Raw genomic sequence first — 16,518 nt, forward strand, 5'->3', positions numbered from 1 at the left:
TACTAAATATTTTAGAAACTTAATTTTCTGTAAAGCTGCATTGCAATTATTTGTATCATAAAATTTGACATTATACAAATAAACTTTAACTGAATTGAATTCAGTTGAGTATTGGTTCCAATGTGCCATCTTCTTCCTAATAAACACTATTTTCTGTAAAGCTGCTTTGAGACAATATGCATTGTGAAAAGTGCAATCACCTTTGGCTGGCTTAATTGTGGACACAATTTCTGGCAATATTGTTGGCTTGATTGCACAGATACTATTTTAACTGAACTGAGCCCGACAATAACATTAATGAATCAATTATGCATTGACTGGAACTGGAAAATTTAGTTTTTACTATCATCCTCTTGCATTAATGGACAGTATTTTTCTTTTTAATACTCTAAAGCCGCTTTGCATTATACATATCTGTATTGTATAAAACGCTATATAAATAAAGGTCACTTGTCTTAATTAACATTGTAAAAAAAAATCTAATTAGGTGCCTTACACTAATGTGAACCTAAGCATGAACCTTTCCAAATTAATTAGTAAAAAAAAAAGGCATGTAAAATATTTTGTTAAAAGAAGAAAGTAATTTAAACGTCTCAATGTGACAAGATAACAAAAAATAAATAAATTGCCCACACGTTTTGCATGTTTTTTTTTTTTTCAACAAACATGTTTTCTCCTTCTAAACTAATATTGCAATATTGACATCATCACAAAAACTTCAAATCAGGTTTTTGACATTATTTTGATCATCATGTTCATCATCATTAACTTTATGCATATATAAATGAACATTATGTTATAGATGAGGAGGCACTACACCAGCAAGGAGGTCGATTTACATCAACTAACTATGAACACACACATGTCCTCTACACTGCAAGAGAAATGTTCACAACATAAACCTTCATCCCTTCGTTTGAATAAAGTACAAATCAACATCAAAAATAGCATTTACATTACACAGCTCTTTACTGTCTCAATGTAGGTGTTTGTTTCTACTCAACACAGTTTTACAGTTACAGTAAGAATATAATCTTAATAAATTACATCATCATATACAAATATGACAGCGTGGACCCACACGCATTTATACAGGTATGGTACATAATGATTTAATTGCATCCAAAATCAAATTAATACAATATGGTACCTATAGAGCATTACAGTGTTATTTTTTCAAAGTGTTAATCTTTTGTTACCCAACATTTACAATTATAACACTACATTTTTATTTTCTATAGAGAAACACAACTTATACACACTGAATATAATAAAGAGGATACTCCCCAATAAGACCCTGACGAGTGTACCCATCCGTAATTCTTTTTGTGTACGTTACAGAATATTTTATCAATGCAAGTTATTTTTTTCCTAGACTGAACAGTTTCAGACAAATCACAAAGCTGCTGGGGGGTCTTTCCTCTTAATGTGTTACTTATGTCACATCCTGTTTATTAATTTTTTTCAGTTCCACACTGAAACTCCATGAATGATGCACAACTCCACTTATTTTTATGCTTTCAGTAATGCAATCTGAAAAAAAGAAAGAAAAACAGGCACGTGAGCAGAACTTCTTGCATTATCAAAATTGTATCTAACGGTCGTAGAGTTCAGCTTGCAGGTGACTAATAATAAAATTGGAGTCTCACTTAAATCTGTATAAACAGCTTAGACAGTAAACATTTCTAAATCCTCCATACGATTTCAGCTATTTTTCATTTAAAACCTAAAACTGTTTTTTTTTTTTTTTTTTTTTTTTTTTTTAAGTGTGCATGTGCTGTCTTTCTGTCAAGTGGTGTGATATTTTGTAATTCAATGCAATCCAATGAGTGGTTTATAGGGATATAGTTAAAATTGAAATGAAATGAAATTTCATCTTTTTTTTCTGTTGAGCACTAAAGAATATATTTTGAAAACTGACAGCAACCACTGAATTTCAAGGAAGTCAATAACTACTAGCTTCTGTTTGGTTACCAACATTCTTTAAAATATCTTCTTTTGTATTCAACAGAAGAAAGAAACTCATATTGGTTTCGAACAACTTGAGATTGAGTAAATGATGCCAGATTTTCATTTTTGGCTGAACTTTCCCTTAAAGTGTCCAAATACTTTCTGGCCCACTGTACTGTATATTACCTGCAAATCATAGTTTGGTGCCGTGTTTCTTTTATTTCAGTTAGCATTAAAACGATTTTATTATTATGTTTTAAAACTTATAGTCTTGATGCAAAATCATAGCATGTTAGTTAACAGGCCATGAAACAACAGAGAATCATTTTAATACCACAACATTTTGAACTTTTGATGCATGCGGTGTATCAGGTGTGAAATTCACTCACAGTCTGTTCAATCTGCTGTGCATAAGTAGCCCAAATCATGCATAGGACACATTCGTGTCCATCTGAAGAACCTTGATTTGATATGAAGAGGTCACAATGAAGGGATGCCAAATAAAGACGATGCTTATACAAGACCTTCTTGGAGAAACTGAGAACAACACATGACTTTGACAAACATGGGATGACAACGATTGGCCAGTTGGACAGCTGTGGATATGTTCAGAACATCACGTTTACATACTATGCAGTATTTACATAGTGTAGATCCCATGGTGCGATGTGCGATGAATAAAAATTATTCTTGTTTAAAAAATAATATTTTGGTGTCATCCAATAATGAGACATTTTTACACAATATTCAATCAAATTTTAAGACAATTGTACTGTGTGATGATACCTGGATCCGACGTACATGCAATAATAGATTTTAGTGAGGTTAGAAGCCATGTTCAATTTCACACGGATGGAAAAGAGGCTGTGAGGGAGAGATTTACAGTCTTTACCATGACACGCACTGTGTAAGGTCCTAGATCATGTGTTTTTTTTTTTTTTTTTTGACAAGACACAACTTTCAAACCATTTGTTTTCCATAAAGATGTTTCCTCAGCTGGAGAAGCAGTACAATCCACTGAACACACTGTGACTGTCAGTCCCTCATAGTTTCAATTTCATTCCTGTCAAAAATTGAATATGGCACGACCCTGACTAAGGTCTACCGCATACTGCATACATACATAATACATACTGTTTAACATACTATCTTTAAAAACAGTATGCAGTATCAATACTACTGTTAATGTAGTATTTTGTTCTGAACGTAGCCTGAGATTTTCCAGGTTGACCTCTGTGGTCACTGTGGGAACTGCATACAGTACAGACGGCCTGAAGAAGCGCATGCTGCTATGCATTCAGACAAAGACATCAAGAGAACGATACCTAATATAATAATCAGCGCAACAAAGCATGGACTGATGGTGAGAAAGAGGAAAGCCCAATAGCCCATTGTGAGTCATTTTCTGCACACTGACTCTTTATACTAAAATACAGCAGAGTAGCCACGTGAATATCTGTGCAGTTGGATTTTATGCTAATGTCTGTAATATAATTTCAAATAACATGTTATCTGCACCAATAATGTGTAGCCTGCACTTGCATAACTGATGGGTCATTTATTTGTTCACATCTGCTCGTTTACACCCATGTATATGCTTTTTAAATATTTGCAAATAGATATTAGTAGTGAGCAAGCTCTTCCCCGCCTCCCAGATCAATATATACGGTGTGGCTATCTTTACTAAGAATTTGTTTCTATTTTTATTTTAAACAAGACTGCATTGCACATCTTCAGGGAAAGTCCTTCATGTTAAGTCTCTTTTGCCATGTCGTTCGATCAGACAATCAGAGCTGCCTCCAAAGGTGTCTTGTCCTCTAGTCAGGTGATCAGATTTCCTCAACATAATTGGCCGGGTATAAGCCTGTCCGGCCACTGTCCAGACGGCCTCTGCACCAGCCCTGGTCATCTTCCTCTTCGATCTTTGTTAATTCATCCCCTGTGAGTGATGCAGATTATAACTGACATATCTGCCATATGTAAAGTCAAAAAAATCATGTGGTATCTAGATAGCATTCAGTATAAAGACTTCAGCAAAAACTATTTATATGGATGATGACAGCGGTGTTGATGATCTAACATCATTTATTTTGCTTTGCACTTTACCTGCTTTGAAGCTTAGCTCATCCTGCTCTTGGCCTTCGTAGTCGTAGAGGGCTCGGACCCGCACTCCTCCTCTGCTGCTCGAGTCTTCCTCGAAAGAGTTCCCTCCGCCGTTGGTCTCGTTCCCCGAGTACCCCGCGGGCTGCTCGTCATCTGACCATTCTGTGGAGTACGCCTGGTTCTTCTCATAGCTGCTCACACTAGTCAAAGACAGGGGACACATGCTGTTAACACGGAAGAACCTTAGTTTGTGCGCTTGCAAAGCTTCAGATTAGAACCAGTTTTGCCAACTTTACCTTTTAAACACTTGTTATTCAGAAAACCACCTGCAGTATGTGCATCATATTTCAATCAATCAATCTGTCAGTCTTAATCAATCACCAATCAGTCAATAATGCGTGCTCTGGGACTGAATGATATTGAATGATATATACATTCACAATGATTTCACTGGAGAGCTAAAATTAACCAATACTTTGAACACTAGTCATTTTTAGGTTCTTCTTATTTTGTCCATTAAGTCTTTTCAGATTAGGAGTCCTGCCAGTGTTAAAAAGTATTATTACACGGCTCTGTGGAAAACTTGAATCTGATTGGTCAGTCACGACATTCAGAGATATGTTATCCCTCGATAACAACCGGTAAATGTTGTTAACACAGGCTCATCTGGGTAACTGAAGTTGGCGCTGTACTCTTGCTAGGAACTGCTTTGATTTTGTTTAGCTACTAAAATATTAAAACTCAATTCAAAATGGTGTACAATTATTTAATTATGTCATCCTGGTATCGTTGACTCGCTCTCTCGTTTCTTACAAACACAACTGCTGCCATTTTGCTATGATTGTTTAGTGTGCTGTAATGGATTATAAGAGAACTAATAAACTGGTAAGATTTTAAAACATTTTCATCTGAAATCTTTTATCTTCATAATTATTTCTGTGGTGAAATGTGGTGTAATAAGTGGTTTGACTGCACTGTTTCCCTTAAATGTCCGTTTAGTTTGAACTTGCCGCTTGAGCGCAACTGCTGTGTTCACGGAAGCTTTGCATTCAAATATTTCAACTCAAATCAATCAAATAATTATTTACTTATGTGGCAAGTAGCCGTGTAATAAGGGATAAGTAAGGGATAATGTACATCCAGCCGGTTGTTCTCTCAGAATAAACCCCTTCTGGCTGATCACCCTGTTGGGGTTTATTCTGAGAGAGCAACCGCTGGATGTATATTATCCCTTACTAAAATAATTGATTGATTCTTGTTTAATTGCCACAGGGTGTGCATAAAATATGCGCAAAAATTATAAATAAAATTAAATGTTTTTATTTTAATTGTCATATTTTTTAATGCATCTACCCAGTCAAATTAAAAGTCCTGAAAATGTTGGAATTGATTCCGCTGTTTGAAGAAAAAAAAAAGACTTTTCAGCACCAATACAGAAGCATTGCGATTGTCGTGCCGATAGCATTGTGGCAGTGCCGTTGTGCTTCAGGTGACACAAGTTCGAGTCCTGGCTCGTGAACTTTTCTGGGATCAGGAAAGGTTTGTGATAACACTTAGCCCCAGTGACATCTACCTGTACATCTTTCTATTCTTTGAAGAACCATATAGTCAACTCAAGAACCCTGTACAGGCATAAATAACTCTTGATAAGAGGAGACTTATCAAGAAAAAAATATATATATTTGAAGAGTGAAGAAGACCGCAATCATCAACCTCTAAGAAGAGAAATGGTAATTGCACTCCAGATAAAGGAAAGGACACAGGAAGTGAATGGGGAAGACAAAGCTGATGTCTGACCTGCCGCGGTCTCCTGGTTGACCTGCATGCTCTGTGTTCGGAGTAGCAGGAGCGACTCCATCTGGCTTCTTCTTTTCTCTCTTGGCAACAGCATTGGTGGCTTCTGGATTATATTCCTGAGAAGAACAGATTGAGAAATATATAGCTTTAAGGTATTTTAAAGCTTGTGATAACTAGCCCTGGGCTCCCTAACCTTTTTAGAAACCTGAAAAGGGCACAAGACTGTTAAAACCTGTTTATTTGTTCATTAAAAGCTGTGTACCTCAAACTGGGGCCAGTTCATATGCATGCCAGGACCGTGATTATTACTGAACCACTGGAGATCCTCTTGTGTGTTGGCAGCCAGAATGGTTCGTTCAAACTCACGGTACACTGACGCATAGCTAGAACATGGAAAACAACAGCAAAGAAAAAGTTCTGACAAAACAGCTGAACTGGACTAAAAGTTAACTAGTTAACTGTATTGTTTTCACTCCAGTGAATCAGATCACGACTCAAAAATCATTAAATTTATTGAAGACTTATAAGAATGATACACTCATGTCGTATGCATATCTCAAGCACAAACTAATATCCGTGTGAATCAGCGCAGACACACTGGTTCTGGGGTTTACACTGACTTTTGGTTCTCCGTGAGGTTTAGGTGACGTTTGATGTCCAGGAGAACCTCTTTGAGGAAGGTCAGTCGTTTGACCTCGTGCTGCTGGCATTGGTCAAACACCAGCTCCATGGACTCCATGTACTGTGGTGTGCACTTCGACAACTCATCCAGAGACTTCTCGTACTTCTCCTTCGCCTGCAGCACAAACACACATATATAACTATGCATGTAAGTAGCTCTGAATATGCAATTTCTGTGCTTAAAAGCCTCATCAAAATCTATTTTAAAGGTCCCGTTCTTCGTGATCCCATGTTTTAAACTTTAGTTAGTGTGTAATGTTGTTGTTAGAGTATAAATAATATCTGTAATATTATAAAGCTCAAAGTTCAATGCCAACGAGATATTTTTTTAACAGAATTCAACTACATCGAACGACCAGTAATGACGTCACTAAAACTGTTTTTTGACAAACCTCCGCCCTCATGAACACACAAAAAGGGGGCGTGGCCTTGTTGCGCTCGCACATAGAAGAGGAAGAGTTGCGTTTGTGTTTGTTGCCATGTCGTCGAAACGCTGTTATTTTCATCTCGGAGTTCAATCATCTTTGTTTGGGCTTCCCAGGGACGCTGTACTTGGAGATTAATGGTTACAATTTATGTTTAACTCGGTTCCCGAAAATTATAATCCACATGTAAAACTATGAGCAGCACATTTTGCTGAGGACAGCTTTCTCAATCTCAATCAGTTTAATGCCGGATTCGCACAAAGATTATTCTTTAGAGATTGAGCAGTTCCCTCTTTGTCTGGAGAAGACGTTAGTTATGGACCACAAACGGTAAGTGTATTTTGTTAAGTTGGTGCATTTAACAGTTTCTGTAACTTATTACACAAAGGGCAACACTGTTTAGCTTTGTGAACTAGATGTTAGGGCTGTGCAAAAAAACGAATGCAATTTTCATTCGCATCTCGTCAGTAAAAACGCTCCAGTGATTATAAGTACATCTCCAGCACGTGCATTCAGATCAGGATTGACAGGATTTTAAAACAAATCCTGCCCACTTGCTTCTCAAAACTAGTCCAATCACGTTTCCAATCAGAACTCGTCACGTATTTCTGAAGGAGGGACTTTATAGAACAAGGAAGTCATCAGCCCGTTTTTATGACAGTGAAAACAGCGGTATACAGATAGTGTGTTTTTTTACATGCGAAACATGAACACATGTTATATTGCACACTGTAAACACAATCAAAGCTTCAAATAAGCGCGTAAAAAGTCTTCATATACCCACACATTAATAATTTAAGACCATTATATATCTGACTTTCATCCTCCAGGACTGTAATGTAATAATTCAACAGAGTAATGTGTTCAATACAGGGAGAGAGTGATTGTTATATCTTTAAATGTAATAACACTTCACCTCGCTCATTTTAATGGCTCATAGTTGTAAGAGTGATATTAGACGCTGAAGATAAATGTCTCTCAGTGGAGATGAGCTCCAGATTTAGCACTTTTTTCCAATATGAATATTATGTCTTTATTTAATAGAATTGTTATATAGAAGCAGAACAAATATAAGTAAATCATAAAGAAAAAAAAATGAATTTACTAAATTTAATTTAATGTTACAACAAGAAAGTGCAGGTTTTGAAAATGCATGCTCATGTGGCATGCATTAGGCCAAATGTGTGTGATTGTGTCAGACATTCAGGATCGAGTAGGAAATAAAAAACCTGATGGTGAAATTGATGCTGTTCCTGTCCACTCACATGCATCTAGTTTGTCATGTAAAAGTCAAATATACTTTAAGTGAAAAGTACTTTTAAATGTTTCTTTTCTTTATTTTTCCCACCTTCTGCATGTCCTGTTTGCATTTCTCTGTCTTCTCGTGGAGTTTCTTCTGCTGGTCAGGAGTCACAGATGCATCTGCCTCACGGGCTGCAGCCAGTTTCTCCTCTTTACATGCCATGTGATAGGTCTTCTTTGCCGTCTCCATCTGCAACCAGAAATGCCACACTTTAACTATAAACAGAATGGATGAAGCTTAGAGAAGGGTTAGTTAAACTGACTGAAATAATGAGACGAGTTGTTATTTTGAGTTTAATTTTTTTAATTGATCAGTTGATCCGGTTCACAAAACTGCTCTGGATGATTTGTTCACAAATAATCTAAATGTCATAACTACTGTAGATTAGGTAACTGATTCAGTAATCCAATTGCAGATGTTAACAGCTCAATGAATTATTACATTTGAAATTTGGGTTAATGAATAATTAAATTTGACATGGAGTATAGTGAATATGGTATACTATAGTTCTGATTTGGTTTTTCCTTTTAAGCTTTATTGTTTCCCCTTTTTTCCACAGAAGAGTATGTCTTATGGGGTTGGAAACAGTGAGTAAATGATGAAAGTAATCATGTTTGAGTATTATTGCTATAAGCCTCTTGTAAGCATAACACATCGGCAGTATTTCAGAATGCATGCATATTTAACATGCATTTAAATTATTTATATGAGTAATGTATATGCATATTAATGAAATAATGCCATTAAGTGACCTGGTCTCATGGCAAATACGTACCTGGTACTAAATGCAGTTAAACTGCAACACCTTTTATTAATTTCCACAAAAATTTTAGAGAGTTTCGATTAATAAAGCATCATTTGTTTTATTCGTTTTGATTAATAAAGCGTCATTTGTTTTATTCGTTCCGATTAATAAAGCATAAAACAGACTTCAGAGGCGAGGAACTCCTGTTTGAATCTCGTGTAACCACGGTTCGACAAGTGGTTCAAATCCACATGTAAGGAAGATGAAAGGGTACGGTTGCATCAGTAAAATGCGTTTTAGATCAGTTTTGCATCTGTTAACACTATCGGTTGGGTTTGGTGTAGGGCACATTTCCAACACAATGGAGCATTAACTTTAACAGTCCCCGCATATTTGACTTCTGAACCGCCGCAATACACACCAGAAGCAATGTAATAAAAACACAGCATTACGTATCTAGATAAACATAATAATGTGTAAGGGTTTACGTATTGAAACCATGTTTTGCCTCTACTCAGTGGACATTTCTCTTTAAAACTGCTGCGAAACGTTCAGTAAGGTACGTAAAACCTGAGTTGTAGAAACGTAACCAGAGGTATGTATTTGCCATGAGACTGGGTTGCCATTAAGATATGTTAACACCAAACTTACATAATTCAAATATTTTTATTTGTACCTCTTTGAGTTTCTTCGCCCAGGGTTTCTGTGCTTTCTTGAAGCCCTCTTCTGCCTCTTTGGTTTCCTTGAAGCCACCAATAATCTGTCTGTGGTACGAGTCTTTCTGCCAGTTCTTCACCTTCTCGATGTCCTCGTTCATCAGACCGTTCTTCACCTCCTGATGAAGTTCACTCACCTTATCGGCCTCTGTCATCATGGCTAACCAGGCCCGCTCCACAGAGCCGTACTGAGGCCCTGGCCACACACACACACACACAGAATATACTGAGACGACTACTTTATTGGCACGATTTATGTCACAGTTACCTTTTTCCAATAACAGTTCTGGAAATTTTAAAGAGCTGCTTTAAAAATCTTCCGAGGATGAAGAAAGAAGCTTTAGATTTCTGACCTTTCTCGATCAGTTGCCTCCATCTTTTGGACCATTCGGTGAGCTGCTGGCTGTAGGACTTCTCGAGCTTGGCACGCTCCTGAAGGCAGTTCATAAGATCATTGCAGAGTCGATGGCCGTCGTCAATTCTCTTGACAGCACGCTTATAATTTCCCACCTAAGCGAAGCGGAAGAAATCATATTACACATCACATCGAATTACACGTGTGTAACTTGATATGCAATTCTGCTCAAGGGTTTACATAATCCATGTAGAATCTGCAAGATGATACTTTGAAAATTGCTTTAGTACCACTGTACCACCAAGAACAGATACGTTCATACACTCACTTGATGAAAATCACAATAAACAGTAGGCTGAGAAATCTATATTTTCAAATGTAATTTATTCCTGTAATGTAAAGCTGAAATTTCAGCATCATTACTCCAGTCTTCAGTGTCACATGATGCTTTAGAAATCATTCTTAAAATGTAAGCTTTTATGATTATTATCAGCGTTGTGTTGCTGAATAATTCTGTTGAAACTCTGATATTTTCAGCATTCTTAGAAAGTTTAGAACAGCATTTATTTGAAATAGAAATCGTCTGTTAAATTATACGTTTTTACTACGACTTTTGATCAGTGTGCCCTTTTCGGAAGAAAAAAAAAAGACCGCAAACTTCAACAGTAGAATAAACATATATTTCCAAGAATAAATTGAACAACTGAATGATATAATATAATATAATATAATATAATATAATATAATATAATATAATATAATATAATATGATATAATATAATATAATATAATATAATATAATATAACCCCCATAATACTTGTGGTTATTCGTTTAGGAAGACCATATAGTGTCCCCTTCTCTCTGGTGCCTGCAGGTGGCATAAGAAAGTGGAGAGGAATGAGTGCAGGAGATTAGAGGGGGAAGGGACTCATTCTTGTGCATGTGAAGTTATGTAATGACTGCCACAGCTTTGTGTCCATGTGCTCCTGGAGCTCTATTCCTGTGCTTCACTGCACTAACAATGACATCATAACCACACACACACACACACACACACACACACACACACACACACACACACACACACACACACACACAAACACACACACATCCAGGAAAGCTCAGTGAAGCTTTGAGTTTTAAAGAGATGGATTTTGTAAACAACACCAGTTATTTGAATGCCTTTAGATGATTGAATATGGTCAAAATGCTGAAAAATACTGGCATATTTTGCTCAAGATGCAGGGTTAGCTACAGTTACATTAGCTCACTATGAAATTTAACAGTTAATTTTTTGTTAACTTTATTTAATGTTCAGCAATACATATAAATTGATTGTAAAATGGCCATTAGTACTATTTGTGTGCTTTGCTTTTGTTCCCCGATCTTAAGATAAACTTATTTGTATGAGTGAACAAAAATAATTTATGAAGCAGGACAACTTCTGTCAGTTATCTTCCTCTTTAGTTCCACTTGTTCCTTTTTAAAAATCTAAATGTTGTTAAATTGTCAATACAACTTAATTATCATTAAAAAAGTAGCTTGGTAAATTGATGTTTGCCTTAATGGTTTTGTTTTATGCATTAATTCACCATTATGGTGATTAATGTTCCATACTTTATATTAATGTATAATACATCTCTTCCTTCCAGTTCTCTTGAAGGTCCTCTTGTGTTATAATAAATCACAGTTAAATGTTAAATGGGCATTAAATATCCTAATATTAATAAATAGCTTTTTGAAATAATCTGTATTCAAACTAGATTATTATCTAATGCATCTCTACTGTAGTAATATAAATCATAGTATTGTTTTATCTGTACATCAGACTATTATTGGCATCATTATAATCCCCGAAAAGTGTGACAATGTCTTGCAAGTGACCTTAACTGTGTCAGCATTCAGCATCCAAAACACATCTTTGGTACAGTTCAACAATATGATTTTGAACATTACAAAAAAGATTACTAATACTGACAACAAAAATGATTTAAAAAACAAGTAAGGAAATAGTAAAGCAAACAGCTGCATTATTTATTTCTGCTACACACAGAGTTGGCATACTTGTGGCTGAACGAGGACTTTGGTTTTTAATAAATTCTAGTTCTGTTAATCTAATATACCTCTATGATGGTAGCATTAATTTAAAATGAACATGCACTCATTTAAACAAATGTGTCGAATTAACACATACTGTATTCTGGTTACCTACCTATGTAAATTAAGCTGCATCAACTCAAAAATAAAGAACTACATTTTAAAGGGGTCATGAACTGCCTTTTTTATTATTTTGTACTTTTGTCTGAGGATCCCATATAATGTTTTCTTAATTCATTTCATTAATGTTTTTTACAACAAAAAACACTATATTTTAGAAGTAATAGGTGATTTTCTGTCCTGATTTAACTCCCTGTGTAGTGTAGTGTAGTGGATTGCAGACTGTGATTGGCTAATAGTTGTGTATGTTTGACAGTGTACATTTCTCAACAGATGGACGCTGCTGTGATGTAGGTTAAGCGCATTAATGCTCAGTACTTATCAAACGATCTGTAACAACAGACAGAGCAATAGTGAGCACGTTATAAAAACAGTTACTCACACTTGTGTGTTGCCACATTACTGTCGAATCCAAGATAATCAGCATAGCATTGTCTTTTAATTTCAATCTTTCTGAAAATCCTGCGTCGAATTGTGCCTTGTTAGTAAACGAACCCACAGTAAAATGAGGTGAACAAAGCACCAAGTTGTTACTGACACGATCTGGATCTTCATTAAAAATAAAGTTCAGAATAAAGATCTGAAAGAAGGCAATGCAAGGACTGTTTTTCCACAGCTTGGCACTGCACAGCGTCTTGTTGTCTTCTGAGCATCTTTATCATTTGGTTTCACGTTCTGAAACTTACAGGATGTTTATAAAGTACAACAGCCTCTTATATATCAAAAGATCAAAGGAACTTTTGTTTAACAGTTCATATCTCCTTTAAGGCAGTCAGTTTTTTATTAAAATCAACTTGTTACATTTCAGAGTGCAGTATTCCCTTCTGAACAACCTTTATAGTACAGTTCTCCTTCTAGGCAGGGTTTTATCTCATATTCAGCTACACTGACCTCCACACAAGCTCTGATGAGTCATATCAGCCTTTAAATAAAACCCATTGCAGCACACGCTGACGGGGCTTTTTATCCACCGTCAATAAGTCAGACACACAAAACTGGCACAGACTGCAGTCAGCATGCAGGTGCTGCTCTGGAACTCAATAGACCTTGTGCTGGAGGATCTACTCAAAAACTGCTCAAAAAACTAGGTCTGCATCGCTATACGAGCACTGCCTGAATATGCGATTACTTTGACATAATACTGACGTGATGTTAAGCCTGTATTGGCTGCCAGAGCCTCACAAAGGGTGATGTGAAGGGCCCTGGCAACATCACAGGAGCCGACAGTGTCGTCTAAATAGAGCTCATTGTGAGCATCCTGGCAGATTCTGATACTGCGAACACAGCATCCTCCTGTTATCCAACCAGAACTGGCTAAAACACAACACAACTATTGACGACCGGCTGAATAACTTAGCAGTGTAGCATTTAGAGGAAGGAAATGGTGGTCTTTGTACCTCCCAAAAGCTGTCCATGGCCTCATCAGTGACAGCGGATTCATCGTAAGAGCCAGACATGGTGCTGGGTGCTGGGAGGCAAGACTGAACACGTCTGCAGAAAAGAGGACTTCCTCAAGAACTAAAGAGAGACAGAGAGACAACTTCAGAAAGGTGTAAATGGTATTGCATTTTACTAACAAAATATGATGGAAAAGCACAATCTCACAAACTAAAATGATAAAACGCTAGATATAATATCCAAAATCAAGAAAGCAATGAAACTTTGTGATTATCACAGAATATGTTTGTAGTTAATGTGATTTTTTACACTCTATTATGACACTGTTTAAACTGACTTCATACATCCAGTAAATAACCAACAAACCAGTTGATTAAAGTTCATAAATGGTCCAGAAAAGTTACACTTTTCACTTAGGAAACCTGATTCTTCATCAGTTTAATAGTAGAAAATGATACGAATGCATGCATAAGGCAAAAGCAAAATGTACCTATGTACCAAAACTGACAGTATGCAAAGACTGTAAATAAAAAATAGATCAAATTAAAGAAAACTTTTTTATTTTTTTTTTGCTTTTATTTTGCACCTTGGTTTTTATCTTTTTTTGTCTGTACAACAATACTCTGGTTGCAAAAATGAACAATGCAGTGATTAGCATGTGACGATGCTCAGTCATGAGCCTCAACAGTTTATATTTTGAGTTTATCAACAAATCAGACTGCAAAGACTTCTAGAATTCCATTGTTTAGAGATGATCATTGTACAGTTTTTGCAGTCCCTTTGAGAATAGTGACTTCCACACCACAGCTATACGTCACAGATGACTGATACTGTTGGACACGCTTCCAGACTGATGAATGATTGACTGCCCTGAGCTGATGTTCTTTACAGGTATTGGATAGAAATCACTTCAGCACTATGATCCGGGCACCTCAAACTGCTCTTTAATATGTTGAGAGAGCGCCCATGCAGTATTTACCCATATATAAGCCTGGGTAAACAATTCTTCTTCATAATTTGATGAATTATTGCTGCTATGATAAACCGAATGTCCAGACAAACAACTCAAGGTTAAGTGCAGCAGGTGAACAAGGGACAAATAGACATAGATAAAGAGGGGTGTTTGTGCTAAAAAGATACACAGGTTCTTTATTTACATACAAATGTCCTCATTTCAGACCAGAACAAACCCCTGTGACAAAGAAACACCATTTATTATAACTTAAAAAAAAGAGAACTTTGTTTTTTACAGTAATAATATACTTTAAAAGAACATACTCAATGTTTCTGGACATTTCATTGCATGGGATTTGCAATTGAATAAAACTATATATGAATTTAAATTTACATTAAATGCAATTAGATAAACTTAAGAGTGTTTTGACCCATATATGTAGGATTTAACCAGATCCAGTACGTATCCAGACCAGATGGTGGATCAGCACCTAGAAAGGACCTCTACTGCCCTGAAAGACAGCGGAGACCAGGACAACTAGAGCCCCAGATACAGATCCCCGGTAAAGACCTTGTCTCAGAGGACCACCAGGACAAGACCACAGGAAACAGATGATTCTTCTGCACAATCTGACTTTGCTGCAGCCTGGAATTGAACTACTGGTTTTCGTCTGGTCAGAGGAGAACTGGCCCCCAACTGAGCCTGGTTTCTCCCAAGGTATTTTTCTCCATTCTGTCACCGATGGAGTTTCGGTTCCTTGCCGCTGTCGCCTCTGGCTTGCTTAGTTGGGGTCACTTCATCTACAGCGATATCGTTGACTTGATTGCACATGATTGCACAGACACTATTTAACTGAACAGAGATGACATCACTGAATTCAATGATGAACTGCTTTTAACAGTCATTGTGCATTATTGAGACACTGTTTTCCTAACGAATGTTGTTCAGTTGCTTTGACGCAATGTATTTTGTTTAAAGCGCTATAGAAATACAGGTGACTTGCCTTGAGTTAATCGGTATAATAAATTATTTACTTCTATTATCTTTGAATTATAACATGCTGCCGAATATACTGACTATGCACAATACATATGCTGAATATAATAAATTTTAGTGTTAAGAACTCTCTTTGAGGACACTTAAGTGGCCTTTCATTTCAGTAATATTTTATTACCTGCAAATACAGCTTTAAAAATATATACTTCTTTTAAAGTACACAACAGGTAACATTCAACACACTTTTTTTGAAGCACACATGGATGGCACTTGATTGTGAGTTGTTGCTAATAAAGACAAAGACTTGTGCAGTGATATTGTGTGCAAGAGTGGCACAGCTGTTCATGTCTGCCTCTGCACTTCGACATGTTATTAAATTTTCCAAACCGACTAATTACCGTGACTAGACCCAGTTTAACATATAAATATATATTACCACAGGACAAGATTGTGTTGTAACCCGAACTGCTTAATGCAAAGCATGCTGAATCTACTGCTGTATTGTTTTATGATTACAAGTTTTAGATTATCCCTTTAGCTAAGTGTATCGAAAGAGGTGCAGGATATAAACTGTGTAGATCCACCACCTTCATGAGATGCACAGAATCTTATTTTCAGAGGCGCCCAAGGACTTCTCACATATCCTGCACCGTTAACTGTTTTTCCAGTCACACTTTTAATTTGAGGACAAATTCTCACTGTTAACTACATCTTTTCCCTCAATAAACTCCTAATTTTATAATTTATAGTTAGTGTGGTAGTTGCTGGTTAGGTGTTGGGTGGGATTAGAGATGTAGAATAAGCTCATGTAGAATATGTGCTTTATAATTACTAATAAACAGCCAATGTGTTAATAATAGCAATGCTAATAAACAA

The 16,518-nt window shown here is 36.4% G+C and overlaps 1 protein-coding gene across 2 annotated transcripts in view; it reads right to left on the bottom strand.

Annotated features, from left to right (window-relative positions):
- Positions 1 to 947: 947 nt before the first annotated feature.
- pacsin1a (protein kinase C and casein kinase substrate in neurons 1a) overlaps positions 948 to 16,518 on the bottom strand; it is a 32,934-nt gene continuing 17,363 nt past the window's right edge. For both annotated transcript variants that reach the window (XM_026199217.1, XM_026199218.1), the window contains exons 2-10: positions 13,691 to 13,811; positions 10,074 to 10,230; positions 9,681 to 9,916; positions 8,305 to 8,448; positions 6,471 to 6,646; positions 6,113 to 6,233; positions 5,851 to 5,966; positions 4,057 to 4,253; positions 948 to 3,889 (exon numbers count right to left, since the gene is read on the bottom strand). In XM_026199217.1, coding sequence (XP_026055002.1) covers positions 3,780 to 3,889; positions 4,057 to 4,253; positions 5,851 to 5,966; positions 6,113 to 6,233; positions 6,471 to 6,646; positions 8,305 to 8,448; positions 9,681 to 9,916; positions 10,074 to 10,230; positions 13,691 to 13,750 — 1,317 coding nt within the window. In that variant the 5' untranslated portion in view covers positions 13,751 to 13,811 and the 3' untranslated portion in view covers positions 948 to 3,779. The remainder of the gene's footprint in view (positions 3,890 to 4,056; positions 4,254 to 5,850; positions 5,967 to 6,112; positions 6,234 to 6,470; positions 6,647 to 8,304; positions 8,449 to 9,680; positions 9,917 to 10,073; positions 10,231 to 13,690; positions 13,812 to 16,518) is intronic.

Source organism: Carassius auratus, chromosome 23 (genome assembly GCF_003368295.1).
Source record: "Carassius auratus strain Wakin chromosome 23, ASM336829v1, whole genome shotgun sequence".
Lineage (NCBI taxonomy): Eukaryota > Metazoa > Chordata > Actinopteri > Cypriniformes > Cyprinidae > Carassius > Carassius auratus.